Raw genomic sequence first — 18769 nt, forward strand, 5'->3', positions numbered from 1 at the left:
ATCAGATTTCACCCCAACATGGCCATATAAAGATTTCAGATAGCCCTAGTTGTATTTCTGTAGGATAGCAGCATCCCTTTTCATTTGGTGTGGTTATGTTGCTCCAACTTTGTTCCAAGATGTCCTGCATGTTTTTCACCTATTAAATGATGCATCTGACTTGGCTGCATTGTTGTGGAACCTCCAAGTAACCTTAGTGTGTTCAAATCCTAAACTGTGCCAGATCCTCACCTCTTGATTTTTAGACTAGAAGCTGCCTAGGAAAGCAACCAATAACTGCATTTTGTATTAAATTAAGAGGCATCTTTTGTAAGTACTTCTGAAATGAAGACTCTGGCAGCTACAGATCCAAAATCTTCCATGTGACATTTCCCTGTGGAAAGTGCATCAACTCCCAACAAAGGTCAAATACTAACTTCAAAGAAGAGGAAATGGACATTGCTGCCTTCTCCTCACATATGCACTGTGCTGCTTTCTGAGCTTATTTGTGGAAAAAAAGCAGTCTGAAGGAACATCTGGCACTATGACAGCATGGTATTCATGGGTGATTTTCCAAAGGGTATAAGGAAGCCCCTGGTGATGTCAAAGTCAGCCCTGATATCAGCATTTTTCCAAATGCCAAGCAATGAACAAAAGGAGTAGAAGTCAGGAGGGACTTGTGAAGGCACAGGGATAAATTGAAAAGACATTTAGGTGATTTGGTTCCATAATTTTGTGTTTGTTTCCTCAGCAAGTGTTTCCCAACAATTCAAATTACATGTAAGTTAAGAATTGATAGCTTGTGTAGCTCCTTATCTCATGGCACTGATTTTAGCTTTTTAAGAAACCCTTTCAGTCAGACAGTTTTCAGCATGCTGGTGATGTAAGGAGTCATTTAAAAACTGACTGAAGATCAGGAGTGACCTTTTAAACAACTGAATAGGAATGTGAATATGTAGAGTGCTCTTTTTCACCTAAAAGATTGTCAACTGACTCAGATTGCCTCAGAAGGCTTTGCTGGCACCTCTTACTAATATAATTTTGAGTAGTATCTCCTCAAGTTTCTCTGGGAAGCACACTTTTTGAGGAGTACATAGTCTTTAAACAGATGTCACAGGCCAGCACCTCCATAAATTAAATTCAGTGTCAGGATCAGTGTCCAATTTCCTTTGCTCTTTATTATTTTGCCCTGAAACTTGCCTTTTTCTTATTAACTTATACAATTAATTGAAAAAAACACAGTGAAAGCAGCTTGATGTCACTGTGTCAGAGAGGATTGTACATTCTTTTAGCATGGGAGAAAGGAGTCAAAACCAGCCAAGTGCAGTTGTGTCAGGGTCTGTATTTGAGATACTGCTTTAGGGTGTGACTAAGTGTGTTAAAATAATGGAGAAACTAGAGGTACACAAGGCCTGTGTGAGCCAAGTTAAATGGCCAAAATGAAACCAAATCACATGAAAGTCTCATCTGGCCCGAGAGTATCTTGCAAATGTAGAACTGAAGAAATTCACAAAAGTTCATGAAAACTTCGGAATTAAACTAAATGCACTTGGGCATAAGTATAATTTCTGCTTTAAGGGACATACAGGTCTAACATGAGAATATGTGAATCCCCATGGGTGAACACTGCTTTCTGTGGTATTACAGACCTCTAAAAGCAGAGAGGCTTTCCTAACATATCCTTTATTCTCATAATGATCTGATGGAAAGGTATTGGAAGAAGCTTTTTGGTTATTTATCAGAGAAGAGAGGCACCGCATAGGGCTGAGGCAATAGGTAACTCCTCCAGCTGTGAATCACTGGGTCTGCATCCAGCACATTTGATCCAGTCACTGAAATAAATCATGTTCCTTGCTCTTGATGGAACACACCTGCCCACAAACACGGAGCAGTGAGTGTTTTTCAACCTTTAGCAAAGTATTTGGGTCTAGAGCAGTAAAAGGTTTTGGGGAAAGATTTGGTTTGGCTTTCATGTTAGGTGAGCTCAATTGCCATGCTGTTGCCTACAGCAACACCTGAAACACCCAAAAAGAAAGGATTTTCCATAAGGGGAAGGGTTCCTCCCCACCCTTTTCAGTTTCAGCTGATTATGCTAGAACATGATCCCATTTCTGCCTGCCTATTTTTATCCCAGGGCCCAGCAGCTGATGAGCCGTGCCAGGGTTTAATTCTCCAGCACTGGATGCTGCAGGAATCCAGAGGCCTGGATGCAAGTCTGATTTGAACAGGTCAGTGCATCTTTAGTTTTTGCCTGAGTCAATTAGCATCCCCTATCAATTTGTGCTAATTCCCAGCCTCTGCAACTTTTCCAGTCCTCTTATGCAAATCAGGCCTGGAAGCAAACAAGCAGTGAGTGACCCAGAAGGCTGGTACGGGGCTGGGCACCATTGTTCTCAGGCCATGTATTTCAGTGCTCTGTTTGTTCATAGTGTAACTCTAAAAAAATGGCAGGCCACAACCATAACTACCTCCTCAGGCTTAATTATTGTAGCCTTTGTACTGTTGTTGCCAGTGTAGAAAAAGAGGCATTCAGGGCCTCCCACTACATTAAGATTCATTAGATTGCTTCTCACTGTTCCTGTAAATATAGAGGAAGAAAACTGAAACAGAATGACAAGAGGTTTTAAAGTCAAACCCCTTCTATAGTCACAAATTGTGCCATGAACTCAGAAATGCTTTGGTAAAATTATCCTGGGGATCTGGAAAATTACTTAAAAATGTACCATGTTTAGGAGCTGCATCAGGGTCCTTGAAATAAAGATTCAACCATGAAAAATTTAGTTACATCACACCTGTACTACTGATCTGTTAATTTTAAACTAGTTGAGCAAAAATGGGCTTAAGCTACAAAACTCAGGTAGATTTCCAACACCATGGCTGGTCAATGATGTAGTTTTGGATTTGGTGTACTTCATGTTAGTCCATTGTTCATCAAATTATTAAAATGAAAAGCTAGTGTTACAGACTGAAGTCATGACTAAAAGTCAGGGCAGAGAAAGGATAATGATGAATTTATTAAAAACACCATTTTAATATAGCTCAAAATTTGATTTAAATTGGATACAAGACGTGGGAGAGTTCTTACACCTCCAGGGCTCCCAGCCCTGTTTGCTCAGGCTGTCGTCATTTTGGGCTGCAAGAAACTGAGGTTTGAGATAATATTTCTTATACTCTTTTTAATTATTATTTCACTGTATATAATCAATAGTTGTATGTAATATTGCTATTTAATGTTCATAATATGGTGTCAGATGCAGAAATATTTTTGTTTTCTCTTTAAAGGATTACAATTGCTTCTTTCTTTTGAAATACTACTGAAATATTTTTTAGTTGGATTTTTTTCTAAGATCAAGATTTGTCCTCACTGTAGTATTGTGAAACCACAAGTCAAACCCTAGTACAAATTTATGGAGCCCTCCTTAAGGGGATTAAATTTTATTTGTGTGCATGGAATAGTAAGTAGAAAGGAAAGGAAGATTTGGAATTACTGATTTGATGTTATGATTTTGATTAATTTGATATTCTGTGATTCTTGACTTGGTTTATATACAAATTTTCCTGAGGGCATTAATATTGCACTTCAAAATTATGTGGTCTGAGGGGAACTGAGCTGAACAATACTTTCAGCTTCAGTAAGAACACATTAAACCTTTCAACCAAAACTTCTCCAAGGTAGAACTGTCTTTACATTCACTTACCTATGATTTTGGGGATTGTGAAGAGCACCATCTAGTGATAATCAATAATGTCACTATCATGAAAAGGTGATTATTTAAAGTGGACATAAAGGCACACTGCTAATTCACTTACCAAAGGGACTGGAGGGCCCCAAAGGAGACAGTGTCCTAGTTGTGGTTTTCAAATGTCAGGTACCTTCCCTCAGAGACCCCAATATATATGTATAATGCATCTAAAGACTGACTTAGACTAATAGTATGAATACCATATGGTAACTTTAATACTAAAATATTGTTTCAAAAGCTAATTATGTATCTTACTATGTATTCTGTAATGAAATCTCCACTTTTTTGCATGGCACACTTTATGTTGATCAGCATAATATACTTAGTCCACTGACTGACAATTTAGGTGAGACACTTCCAATTTCCTAGGTATCCTTTTTATTTTTTTTTTTAACTTCGTTCTCTTTGTCTATGAAAGATGTCTAACAGCTGCTCCTTCATGAGGATCTTAGGCATTAAATAGTATCACATGTTGGAATTTGCTGAAAACATCCATTCCTAATGATAACTTTTCCTAATTTGAAGAATTTTGCCAGCGAGTCTTACACTATCCATCCTGCAAGTATTATTTCAGCATGCAGAAGGCTCATTATGAATATATGATAATACAGAAAGCTATTTATTCCTTTGTGATTACTTCCATATGCATCCTCTGTAATTAAATCAGTGGCTTATGGCAGCTGGCCTTTGAAGTGATCTCTGCAAAATAGGAAAATGTAATTTGTGGAACAAAATGCTGATCACTCTATTCCAGCTACATCTGTTAAGCTCTATTAGTTCAGAGAATTCTATCCTGGGAGAGTTCAAGAAAGTAGAAAGTTTCCTGTATTTCTTCCAGTCCAAAGCAAGTTCATTGGAAGTGATGGGCACTATTCTAATCAAATAACAAGGTTTGAAGTCAGAGGTATTTTTGCCCACAATTTGCAGTGAATTCACTGAAACTGAATTACTTACTGTGTGAGTAAGTACTGTACTTGTGTATTTAAATAGAAGTACTACAGTGAGAATGATAAGAGCAAGCAGAGCAAGAATTCCTGGCAGAGAAGAGAGGATTCAGAGAGGTCAATAGAGAGATGACTGTTTCAGTGGTGGTAATACAGCTGTTAGGTGAACAAAGCTGTTAGAACTCCTGACACAATGCCCCTCACCTTCTTCTACACAGGTATAGACAGCCATTGCAATCACTGTTCTCCTTGGAGATGCTTTTCTTACAGATTCCTAGCAGGACCCCTAGAGCCTTTCCAATGGAGTGCCAGTTAAACTGTTGGAAACAGATCTACAAGATGGATGTGTCAAGGAGTTTCTGACTTGTCCAGTCACACCTGTGCCTGCTGGAAAAGTGTCACCCCCAGCTGCCTGGCACTTCTCTCCCTTTTCTCCTTCTTCTCCTAACCTGGGGGTTTCTACACTTCAAGTCTGACGGACAAACTGCTCCTAGGACTGTTGCCTGAGCTGTCAGGCAAAATGAGGTGAGTTAGCAAAGCCCTGAAGTCTAAATTGTTTAGGGAATACCATTCAGCCAACACAGGCCAGTCTGTGCAGAGCTAGAGGAAGTGAGAGTGCAGTTACAAGGAGTGCCTTCAACCAGTAAACATTTGCAACTGAGGGATATGTCCACTGTACAAATTTTTTTCCTTAGCTTACCCTGATACATTATATAAATGGCTTCTAGTTTCTGGTAATGTCAGTCTTTCTCTTACAAATAAGCAGACTGAAATGCCTTCAGCTCAAGTGAGCATCTTTGTCCTCACACAGACTTCCAAGACAGGTTGGAAAAGAAATATACCAAATAACTTGAATAAAAGTTTTATTATATAACCATGTTATCACAATCCTCCAAAGTCTAAGGTGGTTTTTTATTCCTTAGAAGGGAATGACTTTTGCTAGACACAGAAATCTGTACTAAATAGACTTTCCCAATGGGGATTTTTATTCCTATCTGCTTCTAATTAAATATCTGCACTATATAATACATACTAAGGCTAAATTCTTTGCCCTTTGAAGTCAATGGCAAAGCTTCCAATGAGTTCATAGGGAAAAATAGTAGCTCCTCTGTTAAGGCTTCCTTTATTGCAATTTCAGACCTTAGGTTTTTTAGAACAGAGCTTCAGCTTTGCCATCTTTGCCTTCACACAACAAGCAGCTCCTGAAATTCCTGTATTAGGCAGAGAGTACTAGAAAGGGCAAAGTTAGTCTTATTACATTATGCTCTCCTCTCATTCTGTTTGCTTTTCTTTCTGTTACTGTAAAGAGCCACAATGGGCATATGGTGTCTTACATTGTTTTTATTTTAGAAACCTTCTAGAAATTCAATATTGCAGCAATTTATGCCATACGTGGCATGTTTATGCTATGGAGAAGATATCAAATGAAACCAGCAGTATAGAACACCACAGATTATCTACTTTCTTCATAGTTTTGACCCATCACCAGTTCATCTGCTAATGAATTGTAATATAAAACATGCCTTCAAAACCCAAAGCATCCAGTTTCTTAAATAGGACCATATTTCTAAAATATACTTACAAAAGGGCAAGTTCATAAAATAATGACTCCACAGCTACTCAGTCCAGGATGACATAACTCTTTTGAAGCAAAAGGTTACCCATGCATTCAGTGCCCGGTCACAGATGTAGAAAGGAGATGTACAACAAAGAAAGAGACTTAAAAATTCAAAAATATATTTCTGTAAAGTAGAACAACAACTTGCAGACAGCTTCCCTGCTAAACAAGGGAGGGACGGTCCGTGCTGTGTCCAGGACTGCAGAACATCACAGAGGGCTCAGGGTCCAAGCCTGTTTTCTCTGGTGAGCTTAAAACCAGGTTTTCTTACAATTTACCTTCTACATAGCCAGAAATAAGGCAGCCACTCTTCACTGTTCTTAGCTCTGCGTTTGAGAGCAAGGTCCTGAGGTGTTTTGAAGATTTTTTGCCTTCATGCTCTACACCACTTGTATGGGCAAGTAACCTAAACACAGCACTTTGATTTGGTGCACTCTGAAGTGTTCCAGTCTAAATGTATGTTAGTCTGATCCTAAAATTCCCACTGACTATGGCCTACAGATTCTAATGAAATGGTGCAGATGGGATAAATTACAGAAAAGGAGGGGGAAAATTCACTGTGTAACTTGTGTACATTAGATTTGAAACTTAAAACCTTCAAGCAGATATCCAGGAGTTTTTTTACTGCCAGTTTTGTTCCAGCCAATGAACAGTGCTCGTGAGTACTGGTTGCAATCTGACTGTTATAATTTCTGTCCGTAGCTTATTCCATGCACAGAATTATTTCTCTCAAACCTGAAGCTATCTCTGCTAATCCTTCTCCATTTATAGAGTGCTAAGCACTTAACTTATGAAATGTTGTTCTTTTAAGTAATTTCTGCTCTAAATATTTCTGCTGCAAATAGGAAGAACACCAAGTTCTGCATTTGAAAGAAAATCTTCCATGATATGCATAAATTGTTAGCTGTGTCCTCTTAAACAATCTGACACAATCCTAGAGGACTCTGTAAGTAACATTTCCTGTTGTGATATTTTAATGTGAACTTGGCCAGAAGTCTTACTATTACATTCACATTCACAATAAGAATGCAATGGCAGAAAATACAGAACAATGACAAGTAATAATGTCTTGCAGTGTATTTTAAATGTTTCCAGCAAAGAAACTACAAAATGAAGCAAAGTTCTATACAAAACAGCTAATCTAATTTAGTAGGAATACACTGTTTGGTTTTTTTTAGTTTGTTTAGCTTAAATCAGTGTGAATTATGGTGTTCATTCTATTCCATTGAAAACTCGCCTAGTGTGAGAGTTGGAAAAGCATCAGTTGGAAGCAAGCACAAATGAATAATACCATGTATCCAAAACATGCTTGTGTTTGCCTAAATACTGTGGGAAGCATGCCAAAAACAGCTTGGTATGTAGTCCTGTATATCCAAAATGGGGTATACACTCATGTGCCAGTTCAGCCTGAAGCTTTTAAACAACTAGATGGGACTCCAGTGCTAAACATTTCCACTGGCACAATGGCTGGAATGCCAAAGCTTGGAAGTAGGGAACACAGAGCCCTAACCTTTAGAAGAACATGTAAACCTTTGATGGCTAAGGTGTATGAATTTTTTTCTTCTTTATTTTTCCAACAACACTGGCAGATTTTTCAGAACAGTTATTTAGCAGTGGTCTATTTTAGCTAGATTTGGGAAACTTTACTTTGTTCCTCTGTTTTGCAAAATAAATTGAGTTAAGCTCCATAAAATCCATCTTCTTCCAGTCTGTCAATGGAAGTTTCGTAATTCTCTTAAATAAAGGCTCAACTTTGTCATCTAAACACATGAAAAAATGTATTGGTAATAAAATTGGGTCAAGGCTTGTAACACAGTCAAAATCATCTCCAGAAAAGATAGATAAACCCACAGTCTTCCATATAACTCCCTGTGTGAAAGAACATGTAAATATGCCTTACAGGGTTTTCTGAATATCAGCAAATACCAGCTGTGTCAGATGGTCTGAAGGGTGAATTTGAGAATAAGAGTCTGTCCAGGCTGCAAAAACAAACTATGTTTGGAAATGTATTAGCCAGTAAATTTAAACAAACAGTTTCAGATACAGGCCAAGTAAGGCAAGTTGTGTTTAAAATCATGTAGGTTGACTCTAAACTCCCCTCCTTTGCTGCCAAAGTTCAACTAGCATGTTTTAAACATGGCTTGTTCTGCTGATTGCTATTGCATAAAGTTGTGTTCAAATCCTGCTTGAAATGCCAAGTGATACAAACGGGGCAGCATCAGCAGGGTTGTGTTAGCCCAGTGCTGAGCCTTCACCCAGCCCCCTGAGAGCTGCAGTTCCAAACACTGGTGGGGAGGAAGATCCTGCTTTCACTAACCTCATTTACCTGCCCAAATGAGCAGGTAAGTGAGCATTTCTGAGCATTTGTCAGGGGTGACAAAATGAGAGCATGACAACTATAAAATGTTTCCTTCAACCTGGCAGGTGTGATGTTTTTTGCAGACTGTGCTAACATGTCTCACCCCTTATTTTTTTTCTGTTAGACAAAGTGTAGAGGTCAACTTGATAAACACCTCTTGGGGTTGTTCTGTATGTGTCAAGTATTTTGGATAAATGCAGAGAAAAAGCCAAACTACCACTACACAGCCCACCTCTGTTTACATCCAGTATTAAGTAATCAGATTCAGACATTACTTTTCACACTGTTGGTTCAGGTTGTTTGAGTTTCACTTTCTGTTTCAGGTTCCAATGAATCCAAAATGATGAAACTGAGACTTGAAATCTGAGCATGTTGATGGACAAGGGCACAAGTCTAAAATGACCAGGCAGCATCTGCCACATGTCATTACTGAGCCAAAGGTAAAGCTACAATTTGGGAAGCAGCAGCAGAAGTCTCCTTATAAGCATCTGTTCATTTTTACTTTTAGGATACTGATCTGGATTTCCTTTGAAATGCTTATAGGTCTGAGTGATGCAACTTGCCTGCCTTAAATGTTAGGACTATTTGGTTAAGTTCCCAAATTTGAATTACCAAGACTTTGACAGATACAAACAATAAATTCATCAAATTACTGTTTGGTGCAGGTAACAAATATGCTGAGAATAACGTACCTCTCTTGCAATGGTAATTTAATAGACTCACATTGCAGTTGAATATAAATCTAAATAATCTATAGGAGAACTCCTTTAAATTACCTTTTGCAAAAGAGATGCTTCATAAAGGATATAACTTTACTGTTAAATATTGTTTAGTATTAATAGAAAAACTCACAGGACTTTCAAACACTAGTTCAGAAAATCAGTCAGTATTTTGTATATATTTTAAATAAAAAACTGCAAAGCATTTTTCAAGAAAAAAGCCCACAATGATAATAATTTTTAAAAATATTATTTCATATATCTCATGGTTAAACAGAAAGGACATCATGCACTGCTTACTTTTATATATCTTGAATACTTATCCTTCTAGGGTCACTCACTGCTACACTGAGATTTCCCATCTCCTGCTTTGGGAAAACTGCACTGACATGGTTTAGTGAAGGGGTACACACAACCACTATTTTGCTTAGCTTTGGACTCATGATTAAACTATTTTTTTAAAATAACATCTATTTATTACATAACCTTCTTAGCACAGTATATCTTTGGACATAGCATCTAAAATGCTTCATTTTAAAGCCTTTATAGAGTATGCAAATTCTCTTTATCTGAAAATAAATATTTGCAACATTATTGGACTTCACAAAATAGGATGGTATACACAGCCAGGGTTTAGAGGAGAATTGTTAAATATTTCTTATGCCTCCACAGAATATGAGTTAAATTTATGATTTGAATAAGGATTTAAAATAGACAAGAAGAATGATTCTTTCTCAGACTTTGGAAAAATCCATTTGTTGCAGTCTTACACTAACAAATCACTAAATGGTCTTGAATCTAATTTAATAGTTGTAAAATTATTTACTGATGAAAATTGCCTGTTTTATCTGCAAAAGTGCTTATGAAAAAGTACCAAGATATTTGATAGTAAAAAGTTTGTCTTTATCTCTCCATTAGCATTTTGCATGGTAATGGAAGACAATAATTTATACTCCAGGCAAAACTCTCATGGATTTCAGTGGGAATTCTGCTTGAATATATGCTTTAGGAGCTAGGCAGAGGGGGAATGGTTTACATATTCTTTATAAATGTAATAAAGCTCTTTTAAAAGGCATAAAAAAAACTGGTAAAAGCTGCTTCTGGCAGTGAGTTGCAGTGACTTATTCCATCAGCTTTAAAAACAGTATGTTTCTTTTATCAAAGAGTAGGTAAATATGAATTTGGGAAGTTTGTGTCTTGATATATTTTATAGGATTATCTTATTTCCCTCCATTTCATATCCCTCTTCCCTTTAGATCTATATCAGAGTCACTTCTCCACTCATGACCAGAACCTGAGTGCCCTTCCCTCTGCTCTAACAAAGGTAAGCAACCCCTCTGGAGCCTTTCCTTTCATTTACAAGAAAACAAACTTGTACCTGTGAGTTTTTTCCTGAAAATGCATATTATTATTTTTCTAAATGTGAGTATATATTCCTAGAGATTTTCCCATTAGAAAATACTATGTATGAATGAATACAAAATAATACTGTGCAGTACTGAAAATACATTAGAAGTAAGGTACAACTATCTCAAGTCCCAATCTTTAGTCCTAAAAGAGAGTCCAGACTTAAGTGCCCCAGTCCAGTATGTGAACATGAAAAAAAAAAAAAGAAAATAAAAAACAACAGCTCACCCTTTAAAGTTTATTCAGAGTCTTGTATTTTTTACTTTTGATTTTATGTAATCAAGGTTACTTGCCTTTTACCATTTTTTAAGTTCTAGCTACTAGTTTTCACTAGATGGCAGGAGTCCACTGCCATCTGTTATCAGGCTTTATTTGCACAGAAACAGTTGCCCATCGTTAGGGAAAAAAGTGAACATGTTCAAGTTTTGCCAAACATAGAAAAGCAAATAAAAAACTTAACAGGAATGAGAAAAATTATTCAGACCCTCAATAAATCACAGTTCTGTTACTGGATATGGTTAATATGATAGGCTGGAAATAAGTGAAAAGAATAGTGAAAAATGTTCTTTTCTTAACAGAGGAGCTAAAAGGACCTTCTCCTAAAAAATGAGGGAGATTTATTTTTTCCTGCTGTTTGTGAAAAAGTTAACTGATGCAGTAAATTAATGTTAACTGATAAAAAGTGTATTGACAGCCTGAGAAAGTTACAACTTAAATACTAAACTACTGATCTAAAACCTACATCAAAGTAAAACCAACATACTCAGTATACTGCATTACCAAGATACTGGAAGGAGACAAGATACTTTTTAAACTCTCTCCCTCAGTTTAACTAAGCAGAGTTCATGGGATGATGATCAGTCCCCATACTGTTTCAGCCAGTGGTATTTTGCTGAGCTCAGAGCTCTGGACAAAACTTGTCCCTCTTGTCTAAGGGAACAGAATGCAGCTGCATACAGTTACATAAGCCTTAATAACCATGACAAATCTTCATTGTTGCACTGGAGTGAGCACTGATTTTTAACAAAACTACTTTTGAAAGTAACTACTTTTGAAATTTCTGCAAGTTGGGGGTACTAGTTCCTATTTTTAATTTATTGTCAACTTCCACTGTCTGCCTTGCCCTCCTTCTATACATGCAGATAATTTATATAGTGGTCAGTAGTTTTCAGCGTTGGTCATGAAATACAAGAGGGAACGTTTGGCATCTATTAAAGCTGCTTCTAAGACTGGATAACTTTCCAAAACCAGAGATAAGTCAGTGTAATGCTTTCCAGGATTCCCAAAATAGTAGGAATATTTTCTCATAATAAAGCTGTATTTATTCTATGACCAGAGTAGAAAAACTATCATAAATAGATGACTGAAGCAGCATTTCCTAATATGAGATTGAGTTTTGCGATGTGCTGGGTGCACTCAAAGCCAGAGAGCACAGCAAACAGGAGCTGAAAGGCACACATCATGTCACAAGTGAAACATTCGGCATCTAACAAAACCTTTGCAACACTTGCAAGCTACCAAAAAGTAATAATCCCTTTTTATTGAAACGGACAGAATCAGCACCTGTAGAATCTCTGCAAAACACGTTAGCAAATTCAAACAAGCATCACAACAAGATCCACACCAACCATTTCCCTGGAAGCGGGATGGATTTAAACGAAGTGGTCCTGTCATCCTCGTGCACAAAATTCCAGCATCTTTCTGTCATGCTCCTACCTTGGCGATTTGCAAAGGCTGTTTCTGCTCCTTGCCCCCTTGCAGCCTGAAGCCCCACGGCGCCCCTCCGCTCATAGCAATGCAGAGATAATCCCCTGTGCCCATTTTCCTGGTGCAGTTGGGCAGCATTCACACACGGCAGAACATGAAAAACTTGGCTTGCAGATGTTCACAGAGCTGGAGATCGGTCTGCCGGGCAGAGCTGGAGCCCCAGAGCACCACACTGTTGCCGCTGCTGTGTACTGCACGAGCAAATGTGGTCATTGAGGGGAATGGAAGAGCTCCCTCGCACCGAGGGCACAGCCCACTCTTTCGTCAGATTGCGATGCTCAGCCCACCTTCAAAGCCGAGGAAGTGAACTTGGAACTTGAAGGAGTGCACACAGAGAGGCTCAGCCGTGAGGCAGAGAAAGCTGGCTTTAAACATGACTCTCCTGCCAGCTAAATCAAAACAGCAGCAAAAAGAAGTGTACATTTCCCTGTGATAATTTGGGAAATAAGTTTACTTTAGTAAATGGTACCAGACATTTTAAACTCTAATTTACTAATTTCTTGCATTTTTACTCCAAGCAGAATCTCAAGTGAAACACCACATGTATCCTCTGAATAACTGATTCACTTAGACTGAGCTGGCTTTACAATTTTAATCTCTACTCTGCATGCAGTTTCTGCAGCACTACAGGCATGTAAGGGAAAAGAAAAAAAAAAAAAAAAAAAAAAAAAGAGAGAGAGAGAGAAGCCTTATAATTTCCCTGTCATGGAATTACTTCTTTTTCTAGTTCTCTGTTCTTACACAGCCTGCTGCCTTTCTTACCAGAGAGAAGAAGAGGGTCAGTGAAATGAAGTATCAGATCCCTCTACAGATGCTATGAATGGATGGTTTGCATTTTGTCATTAAAAAAAAAAATCATAAATTCATTGAGGTGGTTTAAGAGGTGGCTGTTCTTCAGCACAGGATGAATATTACTCTATCTGGGTGTTAACTGACAGCATTATCTCCTCACCTCTACCCACAGTCTGGTAGCCTTGTTTAAAATCACCTTGCATTTTGAATTAAGCTGGTTTTAAAGGAGAGTGTTCAGCAGGTAAGCAATCTAAAATGTCTGGACAAGTTTCTGAAAGAAACACCTTTTGCTTTGAGACCCAGGGTACTGGGACATCAGACTCTCGCAGTATAAATTCACTGACATCACTCTCTGAAGAGTTTCCACTTTGCTGGTTCTAAGCTGTCAGACATTTGGGGTACAGGAAACACTCATCATTTAAATCACATGACTTTGCATCTAAGTAGCAGGTAACCACTGAGGGTTTACACCTGTCCAGTCCATCTGTCAGTATAGGACCCCTGGAGTGATGCTTCAAAGGCAAAATATCAAGGTAGAGACAAGATCTTCTGTTAAACTCAAATATTCTGGCTGAAAGAAGTAGACAGACTTTTAGGAGCCTGAGTCCTTCATTAGTCCTCTGGGACACAAAGGTAACACAAAGCCTGGGTGGAGAGAAGATCCCTAATCAAACAGAGGAAAATGTCACTCTCTCAATAACAGGATTTAGGAGGAGGAAGAGTGCTTGCTTTATTGACTACAAGTCAACAGTTCTGGAGAAGCAAAACAAGCACAGGTTGCCACATAATTAAATTCTTAAGGTAAACACCATCAGAGAAGCCATACTGGGAAAGTGGATTGCCTTTAAAGGGACTTTGCTAGACAACCTTTGAGTGCAGACACCTCATCTGAAATAGTTCAAGGTGGCTAACTTCTTATTATCTTCTGCTGCTTTCATATGTTGCTGCAGCAGACAGATTTTTAGTCTTTCCCTAGACAGAATCTTGCTTTAGACATAATTATCTCCTTTTTACCTAATGGTACAAATTTTAATAGATTTTATGGCAATACAATTCTTCAGTATATAGCAGCAATAAATGCTCTATGACACTCTGTTAAATACCAAAATTAGATATCTCTTTCAGCAGAATGTATCACGTAATTATTAGTCTTTCAAATGTTACAAATTTGTGATTAAATGCTTAATTACTGTTAGAGTGTTTTGAGCTTGTATTAGTCTCTTATCATTTTGGTAAAAATGAAATCTGATCTCTCTTTCTGAACTTCTTCACATACTTATTGGAGAAATCAAAGTAAAGAGTATCACCCCTGCATTTGTGACAGGAATTTGTACAAGATACAGATATTTCTGTCACTTCTCACCATGCAACTATGAATTGTAGAATATTAGAACAGAATAACCTTGATTAGTGATTGCTCAGCTGAAAAAATGACCAGTCAGAACATCAGGATCTGTTTGATTTTGGTGTATTACAAAGCTTTGGGCATATTTTAACCATATTTACATTTAAAGTGATACTTTGTTTGAACAGACAAGAGCTGTGTTCCCCACAGGAGAAAAAAAATAGGAGAAATAACTTTTGTCTTGTCAGCATGTTGAGGGACTTCTATAACAACAATTTCAAACAAATTGCTGCTTTCCTCAAAGGTATAATTTTTTGTTTGCTCTGCAGTAAGGAAACCATTTGAAGTCTGTAACTAAATTATTGCCATGATGGGGAGATCCAAAACTTCCTATGTCTTAATCTCACAAAGAACATTCCATAGGCCCTAACAATTCCCAGTTGCTTTATATGAATTTCTTAAATGCTTATGCTGCAGCATGTTTTGCTTTTTAATGCAACTCATATCCTTTTGCACACTCTTGCATCCTTTGGGATTTCTAAATGCTGGTCAGAAACTGGATATCAAGATAAAAGTGGAGTCCATAATCGAGTTTATGACTTTTTGGTCTCTGTAATTACTAGATCTTAAATAAATTGCATCAATTCTGAGATTATTTTCAAAATACACCGAAGAATTTCAAGCTAATGGCAACTACAGCCATTTAACCACTGCCACCATCTCCATTTTTCACTAAAACCTAAAGATTCAGTTTTAGGCAACAGATGATAAAACCTTTAAGTCACAAACAATCCTATAAACTAGAAAAATGACAAATGGCAGAACTCACTCAACATCTATCTGTGCCCAAATAGAAGGAAAGCTTTGGCTTCAATCTGATCTTGTATGATGAGGTCTGTATTAAAAGAATTCCAGATCAATCCTCCTCTTGATCATCTCCCTTCAAGAACTGCCAGTCAGAAAACCCAGCACAATAGCCTGGCTGAGCTGTGATAAGGTAGGAATACTTGCAGAACAGCCAAAGTGAGACCATCTATCTTGAAGAGTTGTCTCTGATAATGGATGGAAAATGGAACATGGAAAATGGTGCATTTCTTTCCCCAGGCAACCTCCACTCAAAGACTTCCTCAGCTGGATGTGGCAGCTCTGTACTTTGTAACAGGAGTTTCTCTTCCATGAACTTTTGCACGTTGTTTCCTCTTGAGCCCACATAATTATTAGTATCTTTAGCTTAGTGCAGGAAGCTATCCCTAAATAAATAGGGTCATAAAGAGTCACCTTCTCTGCCTTGAATCTGGATCCTACAGACTCATTTGATGTCCCCTGGTTCATGGATCAAGGGAAACTTGACTATGGAATTCCCAGGCACTTATTTTACAGACCTTTTGCATATCCACTGTTTCTCAATCAGAGAACAGAATAATTAATCATCCTTTACAGAGAAGCCATCTCACACCTTTCATTCTCCTCATTTTCGCTCTCAACATCCTCTGCAGTTCTAAATCCTATTTGAAATGAGGGTCTGCAACACCACACAGCCTTCAGGAAGCAAAGTTGGGATTTATGCAACAACATGATGATATCCATTTTGTTCCCTAGTTGCTAACCCCAAGTACTGCTAACACCTGATTTGCTTTTGCAGACACTTCAGAGTGAATGTGTTCCTGGAATTTTCTTTCAAGGTCTTAAAAACTTGTCTGATGCTGCTTAGTTCAAAGCACATAGTTTTATATGTGAATTAATGTTTTTTTCCCCAATGTGTATCACCTTATACTTCTAAGCCATGTTATGGTATGGCTGCTTAGTTTTCTTAAAAGCCTTTGGTGAAGGAATTTGTTGAAAGCCTTTTGTAAATCCAAGATCAATCAGATCACCCTTATCCACGTGTTTTTTGATCCCCTCAAAGAACTGCCTTATGTTTGTGAGACAGGACTTCCTTTTATGAAAACCTTTTTAACTCTTCCCAGATAAGTCATATTTATCCAGATGTCCACTGTTCCATATTACAGCTTCCACCTCTTTGTTTTGGATAGATATCAGGCTGACAGGCTTCTTGTTTTCTGGGTCTGTCTTGGAACACTTCAGTTAAAAAATGGCACTCTCTAATCTCAGTAATGGGCAGCTATTTCAGCTTTGAATTCCTTTAAAGCTCTGTGTGGTCTTGGTGACCACTTCTTAGTTTTCTTTGCCTCATCTGCTGCCACTTGGCCATATATTTTCTCTTTGTAATAATGTATGATACTGAACAGTTTTACTACAAGTGGATTTATCTAAAATCTAATAATGAATTATTTCTGCAGCTGAGTTCAGAAGACATTCTTCAAATGTAAGAAGAAATAAGACATATGTTTGTCTTTTCATCCAGCAATAAAAGCAAAGTTTTCATTTCACCTACAGTTTCCTAAAGTAGTGTCCTAGGTCTGTGGATTCTTTAAAAATGCAAACATTTCCACCCATTCCTTAGTAATGAGGAAGAGACAGAGGGAAAGGGGATATCATGATCTCTAATTTATGGGCAGCATTTTACTGCTGAAAGTACCCAGATGGTCTGACTTCCTCCTTTTTCTGCATTTCATTTTCTTTTCATATCTGAATTTTTTCCACATTAAAATCCTCATAAACTAGTTCCCCAATAATACCTATTTTAACAGCTTTCTAGATTTAACTGTATCATCTGTAAACAATTTAATAAACTACTCAATTTATTTTAGAATGTGATTTTAGCCAAGTGGGAGAATCAGCGGTGGGGGGGGAAGGAAAAAAAAAAGCTAGTGCTTATTTGTTTGGTAGGTTCTTGGTGGTTTGTTTGTTTGTTTTGGGATTTTGTTTGTTAATTTGGTTTTGGTTTGGGCTGTTTATTTTTGTTTTCTTTTGTTAGCTACATGGAGAAAATCTCTCACTTGTAAATATATAGCTGGTTTAATGAAAAAATTATAAAATCACAGCCATGCCACTGAAGAAATCATGGCACACAGTCTCTTCCAAATGAAGGTGAACTCTCCAATATATCCCTTCAAATGGTTTTTTAAAAGTACTTTCTGCAAACTGGGCAATGTCAAGCACCTCAGCACATGTTTATTTCCCAAATCCTTGCCTAATAACATTCCTTATTTCTTAGTCCTCCAATTCAGTAGTTACATAAGGCAAAAACAAATTCTGAAGGCAGTTCTAAACATAATTTTCCACAAACCTTACAGAAGTAGAAAAATACATTTCTGCTTAATTGCTACCCTTAAGTTTTTTTTTCTCCTGACTTAAGAAGCAACAAGGATCAGAGACACATGGAAAGGATTTAATTTTCAAAAGAGGTATAAAATGACAATGTGAATTAAATATATTGATGGAAGGCTCAAATACATGGCTCCAGCTAACATCCATTAAAGATGATTCTCTTCATCTTTTCTCAGCAAAATTCTCTTGTCCTACAAGACAAATTAATAAAATACAGATGTTTTGATTGCATGAGGAACCTTGCAGTGCACTGCCAGATTAGAGGGTTTGCTCACTGAAAGTACAGGCATTGAGTGGCAAAAGTACCAAAATCAGTAATATCAAGTTCTTATTGAAAACAAATTAAATATACAGGTCATAATAATTCTTAGCTACCATAAGGCTAGACAGGAAAACTTTGCTCACACTCACAGGAAGCATGAGCAGATCCTCACCATTAAAGGTGAAAGATCTTAATTTTAATCCCTTATGTGCATTATGAGGCAAGGTACTGTATGATGGGTTGGAATTTTAGAACTAGTCCTGCTTTCTTATTTTTTCCCCAGCTTCAAGACTGGCAAATGAAGTCTTGAAGAAGCAGAGAAATGTACAGGAGGGTATTTCTCAGCATTTAGGTTACTAGGTGTCATCCTAGATCAGGAACTTGTATCTATTATGAGCAAAAAGAACCCAAATAAATTGGCAAAAGAAGCCACTTTCCTCCAAAACATAGAAACTATGTTTTTAGCATTGAGCATTGCTGAATTATACAAGAATAAATAGAAATTTGTGTATGGAATGTAACTACAATCCAACATGTTAGAAGACAGATTAATGAGCAGCTCTCAAAGCATGTACATATCACAGACCCTCTGCAGCCAAAGAC

General features: G+C 37.5%; 1 protein-coding gene across 3 annotated transcripts in view; it reads right to left on the bottom strand.

The window, feature by feature from the left end:
- SYNPO2 (synaptopodin 2) overlaps positions 1–12737 on the bottom strand; it is a 71879-nt gene extending 59142 nt beyond the window's left edge. For all 3 annotated transcript variants that reach the window (XM_079306699.1, XM_079306698.1, XM_079306700.1), the window contains exon 1: positions 12486–12737. In XM_079306699.1, coding sequence (XP_079162825.1) covers positions 12486–12614 — 129 coding nt within the window. In that variant the 5' untranslated portion in view covers positions 12615–12737. The remainder of the gene's footprint in view (positions 1–12485) is intronic.
- Positions 12738–18769: the final 6032 nt, after the last annotated feature.

The sequence above is a fragment of the Erithacus rubecula genome (genome assembly GCF_903797595.1).
Source record: "Erithacus rubecula genome assembly, chromosome: 5".
NCBI classification, from domain to species: domain Eukaryota; kingdom Metazoa; phylum Chordata; class Aves; order Passeriformes; family Muscicapidae; genus Erithacus; species Erithacus rubecula.